This window comes from Apium graveolens, chromosome 8 (assembly GCF_009905375.1).
Source record: "Apium graveolens cultivar Ventura chromosome 8, ASM990537v1, whole genome shotgun sequence".
NCBI classification, from domain to species: domain Eukaryota; kingdom Viridiplantae; phylum Streptophyta; class Magnoliopsida; order Apiales; family Apiaceae; genus Apium; species Apium graveolens.
Genome location: NC_133654.1, coordinates 248,277,867 through 248,305,278, shown reverse-complemented (window position 1 = coordinate 248,305,278; position 27,412 = coordinate 248,277,867). Strand labels below are relative to the sequence as shown.

Below are 27,412 nucleotides of genomic sequence, written 5' to 3'. Positions count from 1 at the left end.
CTTTTTATAAATGTATTAGAAACCATATTAACTTTTACAATGGGTATGCATTAGAAGTAGGGGTGGAGTTTTAATATGATTTTAACATTCTTAGGTGACCCAACCACATAACCTTATCATATTAACAATATGATTTTAACAGCTGTGAAATGATATTATTATTCATAACGACCAAACCAGACAACTGCTCTGTTATTTAAATTCGAATCCGGACCAAAATGTTAAAACTAGGAAATTTCATGATAAAATTTGGGCCTTTAGACTTTAGAGCCTACTTTTACCTATCGGGTTTTTCAAATCATACATTGGGCTAAAACACACAAATATATAAACCCACATACATTCCTACACAACAAGCCCCTGGAAAGTTCTTGAAAACCAAGTAAAACAAATCAAGAAACATCTCTCTGTTGTGTTCCATCGAAACTTCGAACAAGACAACAATGGCACACGCAGCTGCACAGATTCCCACTAGTTTCGGACACGAACTTCGAGCTTGTCTTCGTTGCAAGCTTGTCAAAACCTACGACCAGGTCTGTCTTTTTATTTACTACTTATAATTGTTTTTTTTTAATTTCTGTTTGTATTAAAAACCCTAATTAGAGTTTTGTAATTTTTTGAATAATTGCAGTTTAGAGAATCAGGGTGTGAGAATTGCCCTTTTTTCAAAATGGATGAAGATCAGGAGCGTGTTGCTGATTGTACTACTCCTAATTTTTCTGGGTAATTTTTATTTAAGATAGTTTTTTATTTTTGTGTTTTGGAGTGTGTTACTGTGTGTTTGTGTTTTATGTGAAATGGGTGTTTACATATATGTTGTGAAAATGGTTTTGTTTATGGGGTTGTTTAATTGTATTAGGGTGATCTCAGTTATGGATCCACCCAGAAGCTGGGCTGCTAGGTGGCTTCGTATTGGTAAGTTCCATGGTTGTCAAAAGTTTAAGGCTTATCTTTTTGGTGTATTTTTTTTATTTTGTGCTTTTTCCCGTTTGCATATTTGTTTTTTTATTTTGGTGTTCGGGATTTTTTAAGCATTCGGCATTGGTTTGTGGTTGAAAATACAAGATTTGTTCCATTTTTCTAGCTTTTTAGGATCATTTTGAAATCATAGTATTAAGTTTTTTTATTAGTTTAATTAAAAAATGTGGAGTACTAATTACTCAACTAGAAACTATCGAGATTATGTGCGACTTTGTCCTTGGCAAGATTAGGATAAGTAAGACTTGCGCTGGCCTGTAACAAAAAGGAGACATTAGTGTAAGACTATTGAATTTGGACCCGCAGTTTTTTGACTTCCCTACCCTTAGAGCCAAACTTTGATGATAGTTGCTGCTAAATGCTACGTATTGCAATTTAATTTGAATTAAAGGACAAGAGGACTGTTAACAATCATTTTTGATATTACAACTCCCTAATATGAAAATTGCTAATTGCTATACAGTATATCTAAGTTTTCTTCCAAATTGACGAAAGAACTTATCAGACAATTAAAACTTTGATTTTCAAAAAAAATAAAAAGAATGTGAGAATCATATCTAGCTGTAGTGACAAGTTGTGTTTCGCAATTGTTCGCATCTGTCTGCTCATAAGATTATAGTAAGTAGCCAAGTAGGTTTCAAAATTAACTGTAACAAAGAATATTAGTTCTTTTTTCTGTATAAATGCTTACATAATACATAAAGATCGTCTATTGTTGGTGTAAGATATTCTTGTATATATATTTAGCAACAAATTTAAACTTGAACTTTGAATCTATCATGCATCCCATGTCAAGGTTTGGAGTAGGCTTTATGTACATAGGTGAGACTTGAACTTTGAATTTATAATCTTACGAGAGTACATTCCTGTGCATTTGAGAAGAACTGTGTACTTATAGAAAAGGCAAGAAAGACATATTCATTTTTCAGATGCTAGTCACTACAATGCAAATACACAAATATGAATGTCTGTGTCCAGTTATATTTGCACTTTTGTAATTGTGTCAAGTGGTTAACCATTAATATTGATACATTTTGAGAGATAAAGAATATGTTAGGCATCTTTAATTTGACATGGGGTGATAGTGATGTGGTTTAAGAAAAGCAAGTTGATATGTTCTAGTTGGATACAAAATTGACTGTGTCAAAGAATCTGGTTTCATTTTTCTGTACAAATGCGTACATAATTCATAAAGATCATCCATTTTTAGTGTAAGCTATTCTTGTATATATATTTAGCAACAAGTTTGAACTTTTCAAATAAATTACGCATCCCTTGGTCAAGGTTTGGAGTAGGCTTCATGTACATAGGTGAGACTTGAACTTTGAATTTGTAATCCTATTTGAGTATATCCTTGTGCATATTTTGGCAATTAAACCCGACATCAAATTTATTATAAAATTAAAAAGTATTGTGTAGTGTGCATTTGAAAAGAACTTTGTACATAAAGTAAGACATTCATTTTTCAGATGCTAGTCGCTACAATGAAAATATACAAATATGAATGTCCATGTCCAGTTTATTCGTACTTGTGTAGTTGTGTGTATCAAGTGATTCACCTTTAACATTTATACATTTTGAGAAATAAAGGATATAGTTGGCATCTTTTATTTGACATAGGATGACTGTGATGTGGCTTAAGAAAAGCAGGTTGATACGTTTTCGGTTGCCTTTTGATCTTTCTGTGATGTTCAGTGAGCAATCATGTATCTGAATTTGTTTACTGTATTGAAAATGCTTATTCAGCACTCTTTGATAAGGTAACTGTGTTGTACATTTCAGGAAGATTTAGACCTGGTTGTTACACTCTTGCAGTTTCAGATTCACTTCCAGAAGATTTGCAGGTTTTCCTTTGATCTGAAATGAGAATAATGTTCTGAAACTATCCCGCTGCTCTTATAATCACTGCATATGCACCATGGATTAGTTCACTATCTTGTTGATTAAAAATGACTTTTAAGTATTAGTGTCTGAACTTCTGTTGTGCTTTTCAATAATATTTCCCATTTCTCTGTGCACCCTAAAAAATTTAAAACGCTGCGTATCTGTTGTTTAATTTCTAATCCTCACACACACACACCACACAAAATTTCCTTGACTGTGGATGGGAGATGTAAGGAAGGTAAGGTAAAGAAATGGGGGTGTTTTTTATCTCTGCATCATGGTTCCGAGTTCTATGTATGGGAAGTTGAGGAAAGGGAAGGGAAGAATAATCATCTTCCTCGTATTTTTCCCCTGGATAGTACAGATGAAAGCTTTATATTATATTATAGAACTTCTTATCTATCTTTAAAACAAAATGTACTATGTTATTAATGTTTGTGTTTATTAAGCACTCCAAAAAAAACTCAAAAACATGCAAAGAAAAACATCTACAAGTTATTTGCCTTACATTTTGTTCGAATACTTTTCTCTTTTCTTTCCCTTTTCCTCCCTATAAAACTCGGGAACATACCATTAGTTTTCCACAAACTTTACATATAAAAGTAAGTAGTGTTAGGTAATCTTAGTTTTTTTTTGTGGTAATTCTCAAGAACTACATTCTACTTGGCATGCATTGTAGAATGTGCTAAGTTTCATGTCAGGCGGAATTTTGCAAGACTATGTTGATGTCTAACTTGTTTTTCTTTTCTTTTGTTTTATTTGACAGAATCTTTGTGAAGATGAGCATGTCTCGTATAATCCACCAAAGCGCTTTTGAGTTTTAATTAAATGTCTACCTGCCTATGATTATGTCAGTACATATCAAGTAGGCAGATTTTCAGTACTGTAAACCAAGGATTTCTGAAATTCTGCATATTTGTAGTTTGTGTGTACTTGACTATGTGTTTAGTTATGTTTGATGAACATCAGCTTTGAAATGGAAATGAAAAGGCCACTTAAACATTTTATTGTGTATCATCTATACGTTGATTAATATTAGTGTTTTGGTAGAGGGCATGGTTTAATATTGTTGGAGGGAGATATTAATTGGATTCTCAACAAGCTCTGTGCTTCTTATTTTGGTTGAATTATGTCTGCTGGTTATTCAAGGTGGCAAAAACCAATTAGTAACTTGTGATTTTCCATTAACTATTGAGGGCAGTATTGTAGTCTTTTCTCTTGTGAACCTTGTTTGTTGCAAGTTATTTTTATGATGTTATTGAGCTCAGCTTCCTTGCCAAGTTTCCATGACTCTTTGGTGCGGCCTAAGAAATTTGACAATTATGTTCTTGGCCCAATGCTTCTAGCTTTTTAAGCACCTTTGAAATTGTGGGTGTTTCTCGAGTTTTGCTTGTTTAAGCTTCCCCGGTACCCTCTTGCTGCATGTCTATGCTTACCTGGCCTAGCATCTGTTCCATGATTGATGTCCATTTGGAGCTTTCTTTTGAGAGGTCATCCTTCTTCAGTTTTTCTCACCTCTGGCATATATATAAAGCTAAACACTTATTCTGCTGGCAAAATTACTCTAAACGCAAATTTCTTTCTTATCGAGGTGACAGTAGTTTTGAACACAGAATCTTCAGAGTCTTTTCTTATCAAATCCTATTAGGTCATGCTTTTCTTTAACTTGTTTCTACCTTGTTCTTTGAAGATGAGAAGCACAACAGCTTAACAAAATTCCTATTGGGCCTCTGGCCCAATTAATTAATCCTATTGTCTAAAGCAAACATCTATAATTAGCAACTTACTTTTATTTGGTTGGGAAAAGGGAGAAGAAAAGGAATAATATATTTGACATTCGAAAATTCCGTTGGGCCTCACGGGGCACGACATAAATATCTTAGCAAGCAGTGACCGGTGAGTGAATCAGATTGAATGGCGTGGAAGCTGCAGAGTGACACGTTTTATCCCCCCTTGATATTTTCTTATACTTATCATCCATTCCTACATTAACTTTATTATTATATATACTAGCTTTTACTGGTGCATGGATGATTATTATTTTTTTATATAATTTATTTCTTAAATATTTATTCTTTATTTAACTAATTTTTATTAAAATAATTTTATTTCCTAAATAAATTTTATATTTTTCATGAATAATGTATTTTTCAAAAAATTGTACTTTTTGTACTTATATATTTAGTTAATATTATTTGACATTGATAACCCAAATATAACATATATGTTATAATTTATTTTATTTCTTTCATTGTTTGATTTTTTTCACACTATAAATTTGTAAATATAATATTGTAATCATTTACGTAAATATTTTTTATTTATATATATTATTTTCTTAATCTTGTGGAATTTGATCAAAAATTAGAAAGTTGTTTGGATTTGCATATTACGGTGTTTGTGATAATATTTTATAATTTGTCGTTCTAGTAATGATTTTGAAAAAATACTTTACACTTAATAGTCATATTACTTTTAAAAATATTTTATTAGATTGGTATTTCAATTTTGAATTGTAATCATTTTATTATTATTATTATATTTTTTCCTAATTTTTATGTTTTATAGGATTCATTTGCTCTAAATTTTTTAAAAGACAAACTGTAATTTTTTCTTGGATTTTATAAGATTAATGTGCTTTAATTTTTTTAAAACACAAACTTATACATTCCAATTTTTTAGAAAATGATCTAATTTAAACCAATTAATAAATACCTTGTTAATTCTTACTTAGATTTATTTTTATTAAGATAATTGTTGCTTATATTATATGTAAAATATTTTTAATATAATTTTATATCATTTAAGAATATGTAATTATGGTTTAATTTTTTAATTAATTACATATTGCGTTAGTTATACATGTTATTAAGTATTATAATGGAATATTATAATAGATGAAATACATATAATATATAATATATTTTATTAGATTTGTATTTTAACTTTAAATTGTAATAATTTTATTATTATTAATATTATTATTATTATTATTATTATTATTATGTTTCTTCCTCGTTTTTATATTTTATTTCGATTGATGTGCCCTAAATTTTTTAAAGGACAATCGGTCACAGTTTGCATCTTGCCGTGTTTGTGACAATATTTCATAATTTTTCGGTTCTAGTAATGATTTTGTTAAAAAATACTTTACATTGTTTTGTCAAAACACTTTTAAATTTATTTAAATAGTTTGTTTTTCAATTTTGAATTAGAATATTTTTTTATGAGTATTATTATATTTCTTCCTATTTTTTATGTTTTATAAAATTCATGTATTCTAAATTTTTTAAAAGACAATATGAAATTTTCCTCTTTTACAAAATGAAATAAAACGCCTGTAATATTTATATCTAAATATAATCTAAATGTGTTTCTTATTTTATATGATAAAAATTGAAATTATCTTTTTACAATTTTTTTTATTCAATCTTATCCATTGCAATTGTTTTTTAACAAATAATTTATTAATTATTACTTCCATTTATTTTTGTTAAGATAATTGTTGCTTGTATTAGATATTTATATATAATATACTACTTTTATTATTATTTTATATCATTTAAGAATATGAATTTATAGTTCAATTTGTTTTTTTTAGAATATAGTTCAATTTGTTAATTAGTTATCTATTTTGTTTGTTATACACTTTAGCACGTGCAACCCTTTTACTCCAATTATATATAGGAAATAAAAAAATGATTTTACTTTAACTTGATTAACAAATAATTTATTAATTGTTACTTACATCTTTTTTTGCTAAATATTGTTACTTACATTTATTTTTATTAAGATAATTGTTGTTTGTATTAAATATTTATATATAATATAATACTTTTATTATTATTTTATATCATTTAAGAATATATATTCATAGTTCAATTTGTTTTTTTTAGAATATAGTTCAATTTGTTAATTAGTTATCTATTTTGTTTGTTTTAACACGTGCAAACCATCAAAATCCTTTTACTCCAATTATATATAGGATTGTGTTTTGAAATGCAGAGTAATCTTTTATATCATGAGCTAAACATAAACTCCCTCCATCCCTCCCTCTGTTTACATTTGTTTGGGCATGGGTACGCAGTATTGGAACCGATTAATAATATCTATATTATATTATTATAAGCCAAACATGGTTTGTTTGGTGGCTTGGTCAGCAACTTTCTTAAACGTTTGTTAACACCTTCCAAAAAAATGTTTGAATAAATATCTTAAAAAATTAAATCATATATCTAATATAACTATAAATACTATAAATTATTATCCAACGTAATTTCTAATTGCACTCAACTTCTTTATTATCGAGGAATCAAACACTTCTAAAATTAAGTTTTAATAATTCAAATTATAATATAACAAAATAATTAATAAATTAAAAAAAATTAAAAAAAAACAATATCAAATCATCAACATATACCATTATTATTCAAGATTTTCACTTTCCCATAGGCTCTTCACCCGTGCAACCAGTAGGACTTTTTAAAATTTTAATTATCTATATTTTGAATCTTTCAATAATATAATACATACAAAATAATACGTAAATAATATAACTTAATTAATCTCAATAATATATAATTATTATATTTTATAATTTATTTTTATACTATAATAAAATAATGAAATTACAAATATTATAATCAGCCCGTGTTTCGCATGAGTCATATGCTAGTATGTATAATAAAGTGAGTAAAAGAGAGAAATAGGGGATGTAGTTACTTTTTATATTATAAAAAATTTATCATTTTTGATTTTTTTTGGAATGTAAACAATTGGAAGGAAAATCCCAAAAAATGAAAATCTAAACAAAGAAGTTAGCAACAAATAGTTTTAAAATTTCTCATTAAATTCTACGGTTAAACGTCTTTAAAGTAATATGGTTAGGATTGAGAAAAAATATTATTTTATTGAATTTATTACTTTATCGGGAGTAAAAATACACTGTGTTTATTATATTGGGACTAGAGAAATATTATCTTAGCGAAGTTATTATTTTATTAATTATTTCTTTATCGAGATTTAATTGTAAATTATATCAGTTTGAAAATAATATTCTGTAGAATTCAACAAGAGTCGTTGAATTTTTATTTGGTAAAAATACCTATCACTTCTAGTTTTTTTTTCCTCTAGTATTGAAATGTTCAAAATATATTAAAATTGCGAAAGTAAAATTTGTTACTTGTGTAGTGTTGTGTAATGTGTACCTGTGTCGTGTACATGGCTAAATTAACAGAAAGTAGCAAAGCAGGCAGCACTAGTGGGGCTGAGCATTCGGTCGGTTCGGTCCAAAACCAGACCAAATCGAATAGACCGAAAAACCGAATTACAATTTTTTCTTGAACCGAACCGAACCGAAATTATAATATGGACCGGACCAAACTGAACCAAAATAATTCGGTTCGGTCCGATTTTGGACCGAACGCACCGAATTTTTATTTCTGACCAGATTTCTGAAAAATCAGGACCGAACAGAACCAAATTACCACGGTTCGATTCGGTTTTTCGGTTTCGGTTCAGTTTTGCTCACCCCTACGCACTAGTGCACTGCTGATGTTCAAGTCAACTATACACCTACATTACGCACTCAACTTAGAATATGCTTTGCTTGTAATCTTACCAATAGTATTGTACATATAGTAATTAGATATCTTTCTTTTTTTTGAAACGAGTAATTAGATATTTCCCGGGTCCCGTGAATTGTTTAGTTATTTTTTAACACATTTTTCAATTCTCGTTTAAAATATAATTTCATAAAAAAAAAATTTTAAAAAAAAAATTTAAATATTAAACTTTGATTAAAAAATATTATAAAACTATAATTTATAAAAATTTCAAAATATGTGTAAATAATGAAACGTAAATATAAGGGGGGCGGAGGAGGCATCTTGACATCTCTACGTATTATACTTTTTGTAATAAAATCAAATTACTTTAATTTTATCAACATATTAACAAATAATGAAGTTAATTATGATATAACACAGAAGAAATATTACATTTCTAATCTTACTCCTTTAGAGAAATATCAGAGATTCCGCCGACCCAAAACGGCCAGCTGTATCATTTTTTTAGTTTAATCACAGGCCGAATGACATGTGCCTGAAAATATTTTATCTAATTAGATTATTAATCCAAGTTAAAATGAATTATTGTCTAAAAACCAATGGCATGGGGTTATTGACTTGTTGAAGAAAGGAATATATTTAAATTTATCTAAATTAACAAAAAAATACGTTAAATTTTACTCCCTCCATCTTAAATTATTTATTCATTTTAAATTTTAGGTATACTTTAAGATATTGACTGTATAGATTCTTTTATTAATTTTTAATTTAATAAATAAAATTTCAATATAAAATTTTTATTCAAAAAAATTGAAAAATTAATACGAAACGTAAAAATCAGTTCTACATCGAAGGCTCAAGATATTTGGTGACACAAAATCTGAATGGTCCACATATCTCCCCCGCACCTAGATATTTCACTCACTTCCCTTGTAAATATCTCCCCCTTACCAACTGTACCAAAATTACAAATAATACACACGCATATACATACACCCTATTCCACTTAACATTACAAACTAAATTCAAAACAAACTGCACCTAAAATGACATTTGAATCTTATGAAGATGATGAAGATATGATGAATTACAGCTACGTGAAGCGGTTGAAATGCGCGGGAAATGATGAAGATGATGTTGATGATGATGATGAGTTTGAGCGAGTTGAAGATGAGAAAGAGAACGAGTTCGCGCTGCGACTCGGTGATTTTTTTAATCCGGAGATACCGTCTTCGATTGTTGTGTCGGATGCTTTGGATCCTGATTCGCCTATCATTTATGTTAATTCTGTTTTTGAATCTGTTACTGGTTATCGTGCTGATGAAGTCCTTGGTAGAAACTGGTATAATCTCCTCTCTCTCTCTCTCTCTCTCTCTCTCTCTCTCTCTCTCTCTCTCTCTCTCTCTCTATCTCTCTCGCTCTCTCCTCTTTCTCTCTCTCTCTCTCTCTCTCTCTCTCTCTCTCTCTATCTCTCACATGTTTAGTACCTTTTTAACATGTTTGTGGATAAATTGATGATTTTGATCAGCTTTGGGATCCGTGATTTGTTTGATTGATGATATGGATTTGTTTTTTTATTGAATTTGCTTTTAGTTAAAGTGAATTTTGTTATTGATAACCTGAGCTAAAATTTGTTATTTTTTTTGCTTAAATTTGATGTTGTAGTTATTCTTTATTTAGGATTGTGTTGATGAAATCAAAATGAGTTGTTAGATTATGATAGGATATCGGCTATCGAATTTGATGCATGGTATGAGTGTTTTAGAAAGAAAGGATGAAGAGTTTTAAATCGAATTGTTATATGCATTACATTGTTATTAACAAAGGTATTGTGACATAATCGACTCGATCTTTCTTTAGGCATTTTATAGGTTGAGGTGAGTTCCTGTGTTAATTTCTCGGCTGACTATTACATTTGTGCCCATTTCACATATAACTTGGTTGATCATTTTGTTTGTGTTTATGGCTATTGTAATCGTATTAGTAGGTTTTGAATGAAAGAAGAGGGTTGGTGATAATAAAACATGGATATCTCTAACAAAGATGACTTATCTAGATTTCAATATTATTTTATAATGTCATTTATGGATAGAAATTTATTCCACATGTACTTTTGTAATGCAGCTCCTTTAGTACTTCTGTTATATGCTTATTGCACATTTTTATTTGTGAGAACTGTAAAGATATGTATGTTTCCATCAGTTGTACCGTGTTATAATCATACTTTCGTGTTAATTCCATTCTTCTAATGGATTTTTGTAATCTTTTATTTTCAGTCGGTTCTTGCAATATAGGGATCCCCGTGCACAAAGGAGGCACCCTTTGGTGGATCCAGTCATTGTTTCGGAGATCAGACGGTGTCTCGAGGAAGGCATTGATTTTCAAGGCGAACTTATAAATTTTAAAAAGGATGGTACTCCATTGGTGAACAAGCTAAAACTTGTGCCTATACATGGCGATGATGGTGTGGTTACACATGTGATAGGTATACAAGTATTCACCCAGGCAAATATAGATCTGAAGAGTGTATCTTATCCTGTTTTTAAAGAAACTTGCCCACAGCAGTCTGACGAGTCAATTAAATACCCTTCCATGAGTGGACAACTACATTACAGACAATATCAAGATACATGTGGTATTCTCCAGCTTCCTGACGAAGTACTGGCTCAGAGTATCTTGTCACGCCTGACACCTAGAGATGTTGCATCCATTGGTTCTGCATGCACAAGGATTCGGCAGTTGACGAAAAATGAACATGTGAGGAAAATGGTATGTCAAAATGCATGGGGAAGAGAAGTTACGGGTGCACTGGAACTGATGACAAACAAATTAGGATGGGGACGCCTGGCGAGGGAATTAACTACTCTCGAGGCTGTTTGCTGGAAGAAGTTTACAGTTGGAGGTGCAGTGGAGCCTTCACGTTGCAATTTTAGTGCTTGTGCTGCAGGGAACCGACTTGTTTTGTTTGGTGGGGAAGGAGTTAACATGCAACCTATGGATGACACATTTGTACTTAATCTTGATGCTGCAAATCCAGTGTGGCGTCGGGTTATCGTGAAAGCTTCCCCACCAGGACGCTGGGGCCATACTCTCACAAGCTTGAATAATTCCTGGTTGGTGGTATTTGGTGGCTGTGGAAGGGAAGGATTGCTGAATGATGTTTTTGTTCTCGACTTAGATGCCAAACAACCCACTTGGAAAGAAGTTTCTGGTGGAACTCCTCCACTTCCTCGATCATGGCATAGCTCTTGCACAATGGAAGGCTCAAAATTAGTGGTGTCTGGTGGGTGTACAGAAGCTGGAGTTCTTCTTAGTGATACTTATTTGTTGGATCTCACAATCGATAAACCAAAATGGAAAGAGATTCCAACTTCATGGGCACCTCCATCTAGATTGGGGCACTCCCTATCTGTTTACGGAAGGACCAAAATATTAATGTTTGGCGGGCTTGCCAATAGTGGACATTTGCGGTTACGTTCAGGGGATGCATACAGCATCGATCTGGAGAAAGAAAAACCTGAATGGAGGCAACTGGAGTGTGGTGCATTTACTGGTGTAGGCAGTCAGAGTGCCGTGGTTCCTCCTCCTCGACTTGATCATGTTGCAGTAACCATGCCTTGTGGACGTATTATAATATTTGGCGGCTCTATGGCTGGGCTGCACTCTCCAGCTCAGCTTTTCTTGTTGGATCCTGCCGAAGAGAAACCATCATGGAGGATTCTCAATGTTCCTGGGAATCCACCAAAGTTTGCTTGGGGTCACAGCACTTGTGTGGTTGGAGGGACCAGGGTCATGGTTTTGGGTGGACATACCGGAGCAGAATGGGTTCTAAATGAATTGCACGAGTTGTGTTTATCAAGCATATTGGACTAGACAGAACAAATTCCACGAGTTGTATTTATCAAGAATACTGGACGGGCATCTGAGCAATTTAAGAGTTGTATTTATTAAGAACATATACTGCACTGAGATAATAGATTTCTTCACAAGTTGTGCTCGGTCTAGAATTTTATTCTATGTCGTTATTGTTCTGGTCCGTGAGGATTGAGTAAGCTGTAATTTCATTGTATATCTAAATGATTTGTTAGCATGCGAGTTTGGAACTGGCATATATATTGTGTAATAGTGTTTTGTAGGCTTCAGCGTTAGTAGATTATGTGAGTGGTGATTGTTTGAGCTTATCAATGGATTTGTTATGTATATTTGTTTTTATATATATATGCTCAGCAGGATGAAAGAAATTTAGCCGGATATTTTATATAAGTCTTTCTCAAGTAGGATGCAATATTGTTGTCTATGATGTCAAATTCCACTCCCTGCAAACCTTTTTTGTGAATACTGATTTAGGTTCCGCTAATTACATCTTGCTTATGTATTGATGTAAGATATTCATAGTAGAATGAATTATTTAAAGAGCTCATACATACTTGTGCCACGAATGATTGCCCCTTGTCAACACAGAAGCACTAAACTATGTTATTAAAACATTGAGCAATAGAAATAAGATGCAGTAAACTATGTTACTAAAACAAAGAGCATTTTCAACGGAGGTTACTCACAAAGTGTCATCCACGAATCATCATATATATTATTTTTATTTTCTTTTTCTTCCATGTCAATTTTGACATTTACTCAGAAAAAACATTCCACTAATTAGCGCATTAAAGAAACCTATGTGATCCCATATATCATGTTATAAATATAAATAATTTTGGTTGAGTGATAAAAATAACCCATTTTTGATGAGAAAATGATAAAAATAGCCGGTTTTAAAAATTTGTCAATTTTAGCTGACGGGATACGCATATAATAATAGAGTAATGTTTAATACAAATTATAGGGTGGAGTAATATGTAATACACAATTGAAATCGGAGTATTTAACAGTATTTATATGAAAATACGCAATTTACAAATGAGTATTGAACCTAATATACATTTTACAAATGCGTATTGCAATTATGTTATTCCTTCCATCTTATACCCTGGTCTACCTTGCTATAAAAACAAAATAGGCATTCCATATTTATGTGATAGAACAACCATTATTGTCCAAAATTTTGAAAATGGTTATTTTTGTTCAAAAACTTTAAAAACATGTTATTTTATCAATTTTTCAATAATTTTTTAACTATAATAAGTAGATCATATACATTCGTTGTCCTTGTATATATATTTTGACCATCTAAGAAAGTTGTCAACAAATCTTCAAAAATGTCGTGTCATATCATCAAAATATGTGGCAACGATGACAAAAAAAATGTCAACATCTTAGCAACCCCTCAACTCTAATCAACAGCCAGCCAAAAATGCCATCCCAATTCCCAACGCATCAACTTGGAAAACCATGTCATCGTAATATTTAGTTGTCTCTCAACTCGTATTTGCGGTTTTCATTGCTGACAAATATAACTATTGTGAAACACAATATGCGATTAATACAAATAAAATATACGAATAATAGAAAAGACAATAAAATGATATAACAAGAGAAGTTCTCGAGTCCAGCGTATATTGTCTCCTTAAAGCTATTACGGCCCTCATCGTATGTGCGAGTCATTAGCCATCCAGGATAAAATGAGAAAACGACGTTGCTGCACGAACAGCGCCTTCGGCGAACAAGAACGGGCAAGAAACTATCACCGGAAGAGAAAAGAGATTTTGTGTAGGAGGCGGCTGTGAGATATGTTTCGAATGAATGATTAACCCTAAACCTGATAATGATAATATATAGGCTCGAGAGAAACGTGTGCGCTACTTTACGCGTAATTGAATAAAACGCGTTAATTAATAATCAAATCCGTAAATGAATCAGAATTATTATTTCGCCAAATCAATTATAATAATTCGTAATCAAAAACGAATTAAGAATTTAAGAGCACAAGCCCAGTGAAAATTAAATTTAGCAAAACTAGTCCGTAATTATTCGGACCAATTTTCTGCTACATTCGTGTCCGCACGTCGCACACGCGGGCAAGCTCGAAGGCTTCGCAAGCCTCGGATTGCCCCTCGAAAGCCCAAGATTTGCACCCCCTTGCGCGCACGTAGGTGTTGGAGCAATACATAAGTAACACATTTGAACAATACATAAGTGTTTGACTATATAAAGCTATGCATTCTCCTTTGCAAATTCAATGTGGGACTTTCATTATTCTACACAAATTTCCACAACTAAGGGACTAACTTTGGATGATCATATCTCATCCATCTTTTAGTCATTTGGAGTGATTCAAAGTGCCTCGGAAAGCTCTCGCGGAAGAGAACACGTTCCAAGTGTCACTTGTCGCGCGCACGCGACATTCGTCCACTCAAACTATGGCTCAAATTGACTCGGCAATGTGGGGCTACTACCCACATTTTCCAACAATCCCCCACATGGATGAGATTGATATTTCAGTAGCGCACACCAATAAACAGACACGGAGTTTGACTTGGTGATAGTTTCTTCGATCAGATATAACATACGATAATCGAATAAGCATACCGACATGCTTGTCCTTGAACTGTTCGACCGTTTGTGTAAACGATGATATACTTATCACTATATCATTTCTGACGCGTTCAGTTCTCATGAGTATGTCCATTTTGGCCATAGAATATCGTCCTGGTTCTGCAGGAGTTTTTAAAGAATTGTGCCTCACAATTCTCCTTTGAAGCGACCCCACTTCTCTCCCACATAGGTGATCTTTATCTTATAGAGTAACCCGCATTTACTCAACTGAATTCCATGCGTTCACTCCTGAACTCCATGTATTCCCCAAAAGATCATTAAAAGCTCAAAAGCTTAACCTCGTACTATACGGGTCTCACTGTTTCCTTATCATAGGAACAGGCCAGGGGTTTCCCCCACAGTGATTTGGTCATCATGATTTAGTTGGCCCATTGAACCAAGTTCTTGGGATCTCCAGAGCATTGGTTGGGTGTCCACCATGACGCCGTTAAGCAACAGGCTTAAGGCCCATCCCCCTCGATGATTTCTCGACCACTTCTCTTGATTACCCTTTGGTTAGCGGATCCGCGATATTATCCTTTGACGGTATATAGTCAATAATGATAATTCCGGTTGAGATCAATTGTCTAATGGAACTATGTCGTCGTCGTATATGACAAGACTTTCCATTATATATCATGCTCTGTGCTCTACCAATAGCGGATTGACTGTCACAGTGTATCCCTATTGCAGTCACAGGCTTTGGCCATCTTGGAATATCCTCTAAAAATTGGCGTAGATATTCAGCCTCTTCGGCGCATTTATCTAGTGCCACGAACTCAGCTTCCATCGTGGAATGATTTATCACAGTTTGCTTTGAGGATTTCCATGAGATTGTCGCGCTAGCTAGTGTAAACACATAGCCACTCATAGACTTTAGAGCCTTCTTACTGGATATCCGGTTCGTGTCAGTATATCCCTCTAATACTGCTGGATATCTTCTATAGTATAGTCCATAGTCTCCAGTTCCTCTCAAGTACCTCAGTACCCTTGTGATCGCTTTCCAGTGATTAGTTTCCGGATTACTCGTAAACCTACTCAACTTGTTGATTGAGTATGCAATGTCTGGTCTTGTACAACTTATTAGGTACATCAGACTTCCGATTATCCTCGAGTATTCCAACTGGGAAACCGCTATACCTTTTTTCTTGGATAGATGTAAAGTCATATCCACACGTGTCCTGGCTTTCTCAAGGTCATCCTTAAGAAATTTCTCAAGGATTTTGTCAACATAATGAGGTTGACTCAATGCGAGTCCTTCTGATGTTCTAGAAATTTGGATTCCTAGAATCACATTTGCTAGTCACATGTCTTTCATGTCAAATCTTGCCTTTAGCATGTCCTTTGTAGATTTGATCACTTTGTCATTGCTTCCGACAATAAGTAGATCGTCTACATACAATGTCATCATGACATAACCATTGTCATTGTCCTTGACATAACTGCTTTCATTATCTTTGTAATAGGCACAACTATCACATTCATTGATCTTGAAGCCATTGGCCAGCACGACCTCATCAAATTTCTCATGCCATTTCATAGGCGTTTGTTCAAGCCATACAATGACTTTACTAATCTACAGACTTTCCTCTCTTGACTTGGGACAACGAATCCTTCAGGTTGTTCCATATAGATTTCCTCATCTATATCTCCATTTAGGAAAGTTGTTTTCACATCTATTTGATGTACTACTAAATTTCGCATTGCAGCGATATCAAACATATCCTTATGACATTATTCTCGTTACTGAAGAATATGTGTCAAAGTAGTCAAGACCTTTATGTTGCTTGTATCCTTTAATTACAAGTCTTGCCTTGTACTTGTCGATAGTACCATCAGTTTACAATTTCTTCTTGAAAACCCACTTGCTGCCTAACGGCTGACGGCCGTTCGGCAAATCAACTAATTCCCAAGTATGATTCTGCAGAATTGAATCAACTTCATTTTTAATGGCCTCTTTCCACATGGGGCCATCGGGTGAGGTAACCGCTTCCTTATAGGTTTTCGGGTCACCTTCCTCGAGCAAATATGTTATAAAATCATACCCATAGGATTTCTCCGTACGTTGTCTTTTGCTCCTTCTCACTACCCCCCCCCATTTTCGTCCTCACTTTCTTCACTCTCATTATTGTCCTTTATAGACTTATGAGCTCGTTTAGACGTTGTAGGGGGTTTGTTTCCTGGATGCAAGGAAACGTCGTCTCAAAAAATGAGGCATTCCTAGATTCCATAATCGTATTCTTTTGAATGTCAGGAATCTTGGAATCATATACGAGAAACCGATATGCAGTGCTATGTGGTGGATATCCGATAAAGATACAATCTACAGTCTTTGGACCAATCTTTACCTTCATAGGTGTAGGGACCAGTACCTTTGTCAGGCACCCCTACACTTTCAGGTGTTGGTAACTTGGTTTCTTTTTCTTCCACATTTCATAAAGACTTACATCCTTATTCTTGCGCATAGTAATATTTAAAATATTATTCGCGCTTAAGATGGCTTCCCCCCACATCGACTGCGGAAGTCCAGAGCTTAGCAACATCGCATTCATCATTTCTTTGAGAGTGCAATTCTTCCTCTCAACCACTCCATTTGACTGTGGGGAGTATGGTGCAGTGACCTCATGGATTATACCATGTTGTGAACAGAATTCCCCAAAGGGTTCAACATATTCACCTCCACGATCACTTCGTATCATTTTGATTTTCTCAGTTTCTTGTGTCTCAACTTCTTCCTTATAGATTTTAAATTTATCTATAGCTTCGTCTTTGCTTTTCAGAAAATATATATAGCAGTATTTTATAAAGTCATCTATGAATGTAATGAAATACTGGTTTCCTCCTCTAGTTGGAGCGAATTTTAAATCACATATATCGTTATGTATTAGGTCTAGCACTTTGGTGTTTCTTTCCACACGTTTAAATGATGATCTCGTTAATTTTTCCTCAACACAAGTCTGACACTTATGTTTTGTATCAATTGTTAATTTTGGTATGTATTCTTTTACACTTAACCTTCGTAAAGTGTCATAATTAACATGTCATAATCTAGCATGCCATAAATTAGGAGACTCAAGCAAGTAAGCAGAAGAATTCTTCATTTCATTATCGTCCTTAATGGACATAACATTGAGCTTAAATAGCCCATCGGTTACATAGCCCATGCCTACAAACATACCACTGTTAGACAAAACAACTTTATATGACTCAATTACAATACGAAAGTCATGCTTATTCAACAAAGAACCAGACACAAGGTTTTTGCGAATATCAGGCACATACAATACATTCTTCAAAGTCAGATTCTTCCCAGAGGTCATCTTCAGAATCACCGTGCCTTCACCTTTAATGGTGGAAGTCGCTGAGTTCCCCATGTAAAGCTTCTCACCAGCATCGGAAGCCTTGAGACTAGAGAAAATCGCCTTGTCTGAGCAAACATGCCTAGTAGCACCAGTATCAATCCACCACTCACGCGGATTAGAGCCGACCAGGTTCACTTCAGAGAACGTAGCACATAGGTCTATGTCACCCATCTCCTTGGACATGTGATCGACCATGTTTGCTTTTTTCTTCTGGTTGACCTTTTTGGGCTTCTTGCAATCAGAAGACCTATGACCCACTTTATCACAGTTGTAGCACTTCCCTTGGAATTCCGATTTCGAAATCCCTCCCTTGGGTGCCAGTTTTGCCCCTTTACCAGAAGTGGCCTTCTTTGGCTTGGAGCTTTCAACATGTTCCACCATGTTTGCCTTCTCAGTAGCAACATTCGTCTTTTTCTCAAATCCTCTGTTGTCTTCTTCGATACGAAGTATGAGGACCAAATCCTCCATGGTCATCTCCTTTCGCTTGTGCTTAAGGTAGTTCTTGAACATTTTCCATGCAGGTGGCAACTTTTCAATCACAGCAGCAACTTGAAAAGATTCACTAATGATCATTCCTTCAGCATGAATTTCATGAATGATCATCTGCAGTTCTTGCATCTGACTGACCACAGTCTTAGAATCCGTCAACTTATAGTCAAGAAAACGGCCAACAATCCACTTCTTTGCCCCAACGTCCTTGGTTTTATACTTATGGTCAAGTGACTCCCATAAGGCCTTAGCTGTTGGCTTTGAGCTATACACGTTATACAATGAGTCAACCAAACAATTCAGCACATAATTCTGACATATGTAGTCGGAGTGCTTTCAAGCATCCACAGCATACAAAGTTTGCGTGTTGCTCTCACCAGTGAGCAATGGTACCTCTTCCTTCAGGAAGCGATCCAGATGCAACGTGGTCAGATAGAAGTGCATCTTTTGCTGCCAACGTTTGAAGTTCGTTCCGTTGAACTTCTCAGGTTTTTCAGTGTGTGCAGCAGGCACAGTTGGCATTACAGGTGCAGCAGGCACCGCATGTGGGACAGATGGTACGTGCGTCTGTACTACAGGTGTATGCACACCAATAGGCACCGCAGGTATAATCGGAGAAGTGAATCATGCCGATATCTGTCCAAGAGGCACACTAAACTGTCCAATGACAGTGTGTCCCACAGGCACATGTCCCGAAGGCACATGCCCAACAGGTGTTTGAGCCCATCGGATACTACGATTTGTGTGTTAGGGTTAATCGCCTGCTGGTGAACCCCATCATATCCAGCGATCTGTGCGTTAGGATCAGCCGTCATGTTCATCATATTGTTCACAGTGTTATCGTCCATAGATCTGTTACTCAACAAAACAGGCAGAGACAGATGTATTAGTCACAGATATAAAATAATAATACAAACAAAATATACGAATAACAGAAAAGACAATAAAAAGATATAACAAGAGAAGTTCTCGAGTCCAGCATATACTGTCTCCTTAAAGCTATTACGGCCCTCACCGTATGTGCGAGTCATTAGCCTACCAGGATAAATCGAGAAAACGACGTTGCTGCACGAACAGCGCCTTCAGCGAACAAGGACGGGCAAGAAACTATCACCGGAAGAGAAAAGAAATTTTGTGTAAGAGGCGGATGTGAGATATGTTTCGAATGAATGATTAACCCTAAACCTATATATAGGCTCGAGGGAAACGTGTTCGCTACTTTATGCGTAATTGAATAAAACGCGTTAATTAATAATCAAATTCGTAAATGAATCAGAATTATTATTTCGCCAAATCAATTATAATAATTCGTAATAAAAAACGAATTAAGAATTTAAGAGCCCAAGCCCAGTGGAAATTAAATTTAGCAAAATTAGTCCGTAATTATTCGGGCCAATTTTCTGCTACATTCGTATCCGCACGTCGCACACGCGGGCAAGTTCGAAGGTTTCGCAAGCCTCGGATTGCCCCTCGAAAGCCCAAGATTTGCACCCCTGCGCGCACGTAGGTGTTGGAGCAATACATAATTAACACATTTGAACACTACATAAATGTTTTACTATATAAAGGGACTAACTTTGGATGATCATATCTCATCCATCTTTTAGTCATTTTGAGTGATTCAAACTGACTCGGAAAGCTTTCGCGGAAGAGAACACATTCCAAGTGTCACTTGTCGCGCACACGCGACATTCGTTCACTCAAACTATGGCTCAAATTGACTCGGCAATATCGGACTACTACCCACATTTTCCAACTACAGCCTTCAGAATCTGCGTTTGTTGGGTTCTACTCACATTAAGTCCTTCAGGACATTAAGTCATGGCCCAAAACTCCAGATAAAATAAGAACAATTAGATGAATCAATAACAATCATAGAAACTACTAATTTATATCAGATAAGGAGAATATCGACAAACATGAATCAATTTTAAAATCTAGCTGCAGATTACAAATATGGACTGCAAGCACAAACTGGTAGGGTGAAATATCAGAAACACCAATAATTTAACCTATACAGCCACAAATATCTCCACTCAAATAAATTTTGACAAGGGGTTAGTTAAACTCAACATCCTCCAGGTTCTCTTTCTTTCCTCATCTGAAGTTGAGAATGATAACTACTCAAAAGCATACTGATTTATCCACTGCCTTGATCGCTATTTCACATTATTCTCATTTGTTCCATGCTGGAGCATCGGACAATAGCATGCCAAGTCATCTAAAATCAATCACAAGGCAGAAATAGGAAAGATGAAAGAGTGGATCAAGACCAATAGAAAGCTAGGAATAATTATTCTTTGCTGCGCAGCAATTGGGATTTCTGGCTATTGGGTGCTGCGCGTTAACCCTCCTCGTGCTCCAGTCCTGCAAATTATAATTACCAATTAAGCTCCAATATTTATCCTGATTACGTTGAACATTGTTCGGTTGTTTATAATACAGAAAGGGTAATATAAGCAAAAAAAAATATGAAGAACTGGAGTGTGCTTTCATATTATCAAATATTTATATATACCTGTTTGTATACTATGATTTCAACTAACACCTTTCAGGTCACGAGTTCACAAGGGAATTTGTGAGTATGAATAAAATACAAGTGCAGCAAAAAGTTGGCAAGCCATCATGGTGATAAACAAGAAGAGTAACCTATTGCTGCTTTCGCTAATTGCTGTTCAAGTGTCCTTCGAACAGATTGTGATGTGTGTGAGAAAAAAGTGAGCTCATATTTCTTGTTAAAATCATGTTAGCCTCTTTTTAAACCATCAGCAGATACAACTCCCACCTGATCAAAACTTAAATCCCTTTGTCCCACTATCTATTAAAGGACAATAAAAGGATGAGGGACAAGGACCAACAGGCAACAGGGAAAGAGAGTGGTTTGATTAACCACTGCCAATAGGACACAATTCCAAATTTCTTTGAAGACATGTTTGGGCAATAACTTTTAACTGGCCCGCAGCTGCAATTAAGAAATTTTTACGTAATTCATTTCTCCAAAGAGACCTATGATGGAAAATAACAAAAGGCAACTTGACAAGGAACAAGTAATCCATTTTAAAGGATGTGTTAACTATTTCACAAACAAACCATTATAAAGAGCTCTCACATCCCTTGGACCATAAAAGTCTCTGTGTAAATATAAGATCCATGAAACAAATCAAAAGACAGAAAGGAGCACATTCACTTGTCAACAAATCGACTCCATCACAAAGGCACCTTATAAATTTGATAAGAAGCTAACATATAGTTGCAGGCTGGGATAGTGGGTGTTTGGATTAGCTTATCTACCTCTTATAAGTTATAAGTGATAAAATAAGTACATTACAGTGTATGCAGCTCCATGTTACCATAAAGAGATAAAATGATTCAAGTCCTACTATCACAGCCTTGTATAATTGTCCTAACAGTTACATTCAATATGCAAGTTCCACATGTATATATGCATAGAACAACAAAAGGAAGCACAACAAAAGATATACCTAGCAGGAAGTAGCTGAGAACTGTTTGCAGGACCCCTTGCACCTCCTCCAAAACGCTTGGCCCTATTTTCATGTTCTTTATCTACACGCATAGAAGCCACCTCTTTCTCCATAGCGGCTACCTCCCTTCTCATCTTCTTGGCCTCAACCTCCATTGCCTTAGTTAAGGTATCAACTTTCCTTGCTAACATCTAAAAGAAGAATCACAACCATTAGATGACAAAAAAAAAGACAAACATCTTAGTATCAGTATGAAGAAACTACAACCTCAATGGCATCATCTTTATCTTTAAGGCTTTGATCCTTCTCATGCCCGGCCTTTCTCAGAGAAACAACCTCTTTCTGTAGCAAGTCATACAACAATCCCGGCACAGTATCCTCTTTCTCAGGTGCAGGGAAGTCATTAGGTTTTTCTTCTGAATCTGCTTTCCAGTTATTATTACATGTTGCACTTGCCTTGGTTTCTTCAGAAGAATCACGAAGATTAAAACTTGGACCAGATCCGTTTAAAACTTTACCCCTGTCCAATGAGCGTGTACCACCGTCAAATGATTTGGATGTTCCTTTAGCATGTTTTAACACTGTGCTACTTCCGGAAGATCTCAGCTGAAATGACGGTGATCTCCTAGGTAAAAATCCATTTGAGGTTAATTTGGAGATGTTATCGGCTCCTCCAAGCGACTGACGACGACCATGACCCGCACTTTGTACATCAAATGTGTTGCGGCTGCTAACATTTGGCGATCTCAAAGTCTCTTCTAGTACTTTCAGACGCAATTGATATTTTTCCTGAATTTATTATTAATAAATGAATTCTAACAATGGTATAAATATACATCTCTTGTTGAAGATAACATATATAAACCAAACTACTACCTTCAACTGGGCTTCAGATCTTGCAGTTCGCTCGGTTATAGTAAGCTTGTCCCTTAATTGCTGCATCTCCCCCTGAGAGAAGAGTATTGTAGAATAAAACAACGGAAACTACAAGAACTGATATAACATCGCCAATGGACAGAGCAACAAAGACATTTTCTCTTCAAATATATAAGCTCAATAAGAGCAAGTGTTAGATAAGCATATGAGCAAAATTATCATGCCTGCAGGAATCTTCTTTCTTCAAGCCATTGCTTTACAGGCATCACCTTGTCATTGGCATCTTTCCATTCATTAGCCACAACTACTGCCACCCTGTTTGCAGTTACTTTCGCACGTGCTAGCTCTCTGTCAAGAGTTTTTCTTTCCTCCTGAGAAATTAAGATCCAACTTGTTCATTATCAGTTTCAATTTTACAGTTACATATAGAAAGGGGTTGAGTAAGAACATTAGTTTACATTCATCTCTTGAACTTTCCGTTGGTAATCCCTCACAGCATTCGCAGCAGCCCCACCAGCAAGAACAGCTTCTTCAAGCTCATGTACACTCTGGGTGAGCTTTTCAACTTCGGCAACTTTCTGGCGGTGCATTTTATCCAAAATCTTATTCTCTTCCTGGTAATACATAGAGACGTTTAGAAGCATTAAGGTGATATAAGCTATAACCTTCAAACTCGAGGAAAGAGAAAAATAATGTCCAGCTACAATACCTGGCAAATCTCTATCTGCTTCATCAGTTCTTGGTTCTTATTTTGAAGATCATCTACCATAGAAGCCTTCGCTAAGGCAACCTGCACCGTCCTCTCAGCTTCAAGTAAAGCAGCCTCTTTTGATTTTGTAAGGCGATCCAGAGCTTTGTTGTCATCTTGGAGTTTAGAAATCTGTAAAGGTAACAAGCTCAATATATCAACCTACTTAAACATATTCAGAAGAACAAAGTTCATTCTGATATTAGAACATTTTATAACATTGAATTTTCCAAAACAAGTTCAATGTCATACCTCTTGGCGAGCGAGCTTGAGTTCTGCTTCCAAAGGTGCAAGGATGGCTTCTATTGGGGGCATATCGTCATCCTTTTGAGCAGCATGAACTCTACGAAGAGTGGCTTCTGCAGCAAACTGAGCAGCCATGGAGGCCTTCTTCTCATCATTAATTTTCTTGATCTCGAGATTCTGCCAAGAAAGAGGGATCCCACTACATTTAGATTTTGTGACTGTAGAAGGAAAAATTAACTTTATGGTAGAGCTTCAGTCAATACTTTGCTTTCAAGAAGAGATTCAGTAAGCTTGAGCTTCTCGTCCACCTTCTCCAGTTCTTCAGTAAGCTATATTACAAATGGACATAATGAATATGTAAGTTTGAATTCAGTATCATGTCTGAAATAACTTTGAGATGAAGAGCTAACAGAAAATTTCCTGCACCGTAAAATCTTAGCAACTATTTAAGGGAAAGCAAAAATTTAGGTCTCAGCTTAGGGACAGCTCGACATCTACAAATAAAAGAAATAGGACCAACATAGATCTTCAAGCTAGATGAACTTGAGTATATGCTTTTTAAATGGTCCCAAAACTAATTCTGAACTCTTCCTTACAATTATAGATACACAGTAAGAAGTACCATGTATAATGCCACTTAGAATTGGCCAACGGTAGAGAATGACAGCCATGTCATGCAGACATTGTGTCTCTTTACTAATTTAGTAAGAAGATGGTGGCAACCTGATCGTTTCCTTTTGTCTATAAATAACGAAGGACGAGATTTTTTGCAAAATATCATATTTACTAACTCTACATTTACACCAATCTACCACTATATATAATTCAAGGACCTTGCAACTCAGTGAAAGAGGTGATTGCACACATTTAAAAGTCTGATGCAAAAAGGATACCAAATATTCATTAGGATGCTCAGCATCCAATTTTTGTCTAATGAGAAAAGTTTTAAATTCATTACTATTTCAGTTTTAAATCCTTTACTATTTCATAAGACTCCTTACAGAATTTTGCAGTTTAAACAATCATTAATTGGCTTATCTTTTTTAGGAACATTAATCAGCCAAAAATTTGGCCGGATAACAAAAAGGTTGTCATCATGAAAAAAGAACTAATCAAAATATCTTTCCAAAAGCATGCACCTAACTAGCATGCAGGCTAAATTCCAAACTGGGACGAGTCTAAGCTGCAAGGATCCGCTTACTAAAACCAAATACATCATGTTTGTGATCATAATAGAATCCCAAGTATCAGGTATATTATGCGACACGAAAACCATGTGTCAATTTATATATGTGACTCGATATAAATTGTAAATATTATTAGTAATGGATATGGGAACAAACGACAATAGTAGTATCAATATTTAGGAAGTGAAATTTAACTTTCAAGGTTCATTAGAATTGGTATAAAATTAGTCTTGGAATATAACACCAAGAGGTCCAAATCAATGTGATTAACATGTAGTAAATATTACATTAGACTGACACTCTCTAGTTCACCTTCAACCTCCTTGGTATCTCTTTTATTTAATTTAAGCTCCCAAATCGGAAAACAATGTAATATGCATACAATAAAAATAATAAAATCAAATCAAATTAAATAGAAGAGAAGAGAAGAGAAACCTCTTCCACTGCTTTCTCACGAAGACGTTCAGATAACTTAAGCGCCTTGATCTCAGCCTGTGCTTCACCAAGTTCTCGATCCTTATCTACACAAAACAACCACATCATTAAAAAAACACTCAATCAATCATAACAAACCAGAATTCAATCAACAAAATACATATCCACACACACATATACGAACAGATCAAGCATAAATTCCTAACCTCTGACTTCATTCTCCAATCGATTGAGCTCGACTTTCACCGGATCCGAACCGTGCATCAAACTCATAAAATCATCCGCATCCAAACTCGGCGGCCTCACCGGTGCTCTCCGTCTCGAAGAACTCCTTCCTTCTCTAAAAGACGCCGACACTGTCAACGGCGTCGGCGTTACTTCACTCGCCGGAAACCTCACATTGCCACCACTACTCTCACGCGCCGCCACCGACACTCCACCTTCATCACCGTAATTATCCTCCATTTCGAATCTAATCACAAATCTCACATCAAAATCACTCCTCTAGGGTTTCAAATCAATACACAAGCTTAATTACACACTCAATTACACACAGTACAAATCTCTCTCTCTCTATTATCTCTCTCTCTTCTCTCTATCTCTCCCACTCTCTCTCTATCTCTCCCACTCTCTCTTTCAAATCATTACAAAAACACAGATAAAAATGACTCTATGTATATGGATCTGAATATAGAAGTCTAGGGTTTCAAATCAGCACACACTGAATAAATGTATGTATATGTGTAGTGAGAATGCCGCGTGAAGTGTTTGTGTTTCTCTCTCTAGAATGCTGCTAGTTCAAATCTGCATCTGTGTATGTATGTGAGATTTTAGCTTTCTCTCTCTAAAATGTGGCTTTTCAGTGTGTGTGAGATAAATTTATGAGTGATTAAAAAAGAGTATAATTATTGTTTTGTTAGGCTTTGCTGTTTAAGCTCACAGTAACATGATTAGAGATAACGATAAGACAGTGTTACGAGAAGGGTTACTATAAAATTCGATACGAAAATGGTAAATATCTCGCATAGATTTGTAAAGCGGATCTAAATGTCACGATCTGATTGGTTATTATGTAATTACTAATAATATGTATTCCGAATTTACATAAATTCACGTAAATTTTATAAATAAAAATCTCATATTGTTATATTCAATTATTAGATCGAAAATCAAATTATTATTTTATGACCAAAAAATCAATTAATTTAATTAAGTTTTGATATTCAATTATCCGTAACTTATTCATTTATGTTCTTAAATTTTGAGTATTATAGTAAAACCTCGATAAATGAATATTCGATTAACGAATAATTTTGTCAAATAAATATTATAAATGAATATTCGATGAACGAATTATCTTATCAAACGAATATTTTTTCGGTCCTAATTTAATAGAAATAATGTATTTTTGACATCAATAAATAAATAATCTCGATTAACTAATAGAGTATTTCGGTTTAAAGAATATTCATTTACACAGGTTTAACTAGAGTTCGAATTTGAGATGATTAACCATTTTCCATAACACTGGAGGTAAGTACTCTCTCGATAAATAAATTATTAGGCCCGTAATCCACTGTAGAGGGGGTGAATACAGTTAATGCAATTAATTCGACAAAATTTCAACAGAACCAACAATTTTTATATTAACAGATAAAAACTGATTACA

General features: G+C 34.7%; 3 protein-coding genes across 3 annotated transcripts; 2 read left to right on the top strand and 1 right to left on the bottom strand.

Annotated features, from left to right (window-relative positions):
- Positions 1 to 341: 341 nt before the first annotated feature.
- Positions 342 to 3,864, top strand: LOC141678986 (transcription elongation factor SPT4 homolog 2-like). Its single transcript, XM_074485457.1, has 5 exons — positions 342 to 533; positions 632 to 723; positions 860 to 915; positions 2,761 to 2,822; positions 3,629 to 3,864. Exons 1-5 carry the CDS (start codon positions 444 to 446, stop codon positions 3,677 to 3,679), a joined length of 351 nt encoding a protein of 116 aa, XP_074341558.1. The 5' UTR covers positions 342 to 443; the 3' UTR covers positions 3,680 to 3,864.
- Positions 3,865 to 9,364: 5,500 nt separating this feature from the next.
- LOC141677223 (adagio protein 3) lies at positions 9,365 to 12,647 on the top strand. The gene is made up of 2 exons (XM_074483043.1): positions 9,365 to 9,771; positions 10,706 to 12,647. The coding sequence occupies exons 1-2, from the start codon at positions 9,476 to 9,478 to the stop codon at positions 12,300 to 12,302; spliced, it is 1,893 nt and encodes a 630-aa protein (XP_074339144.1). The 5' UTR covers positions 9,365 to 9,475; the 3' UTR covers positions 12,303 to 12,647.
- A 7,980-nt stretch (positions 12,648 to 20,627) lies between these two features.
- On the bottom strand, positions 20,628 to 26,627 carry LOC141677267 (microtubule-associated protein 70-2-like). The gene is made up of 11 exons (XM_074483114.1): positions 25,950 to 26,627; positions 25,744 to 25,829; positions 24,385 to 24,450; positions 24,128 to 24,298; positions 23,837 to 24,007; positions 23,586 to 23,741; positions 23,352 to 23,498; positions 23,128 to 23,199; positions 22,519 to 23,040; positions 22,252 to 22,442; positions 20,628 to 21,136 (listed from the first exon to the last, which is right to left on the bottom strand). Exons 1-11 carry the CDS (start codon positions 26,206 to 26,208, stop codon positions 21,097 to 21,099), a joined length of 1,881 nt encoding a protein of 626 aa, XP_074339215.1. The 5' UTR covers positions 26,209 to 26,627; the 3' UTR covers positions 20,628 to 21,096.
- Positions 26,628 to 27,412: the final 785 nt, after the last annotated feature.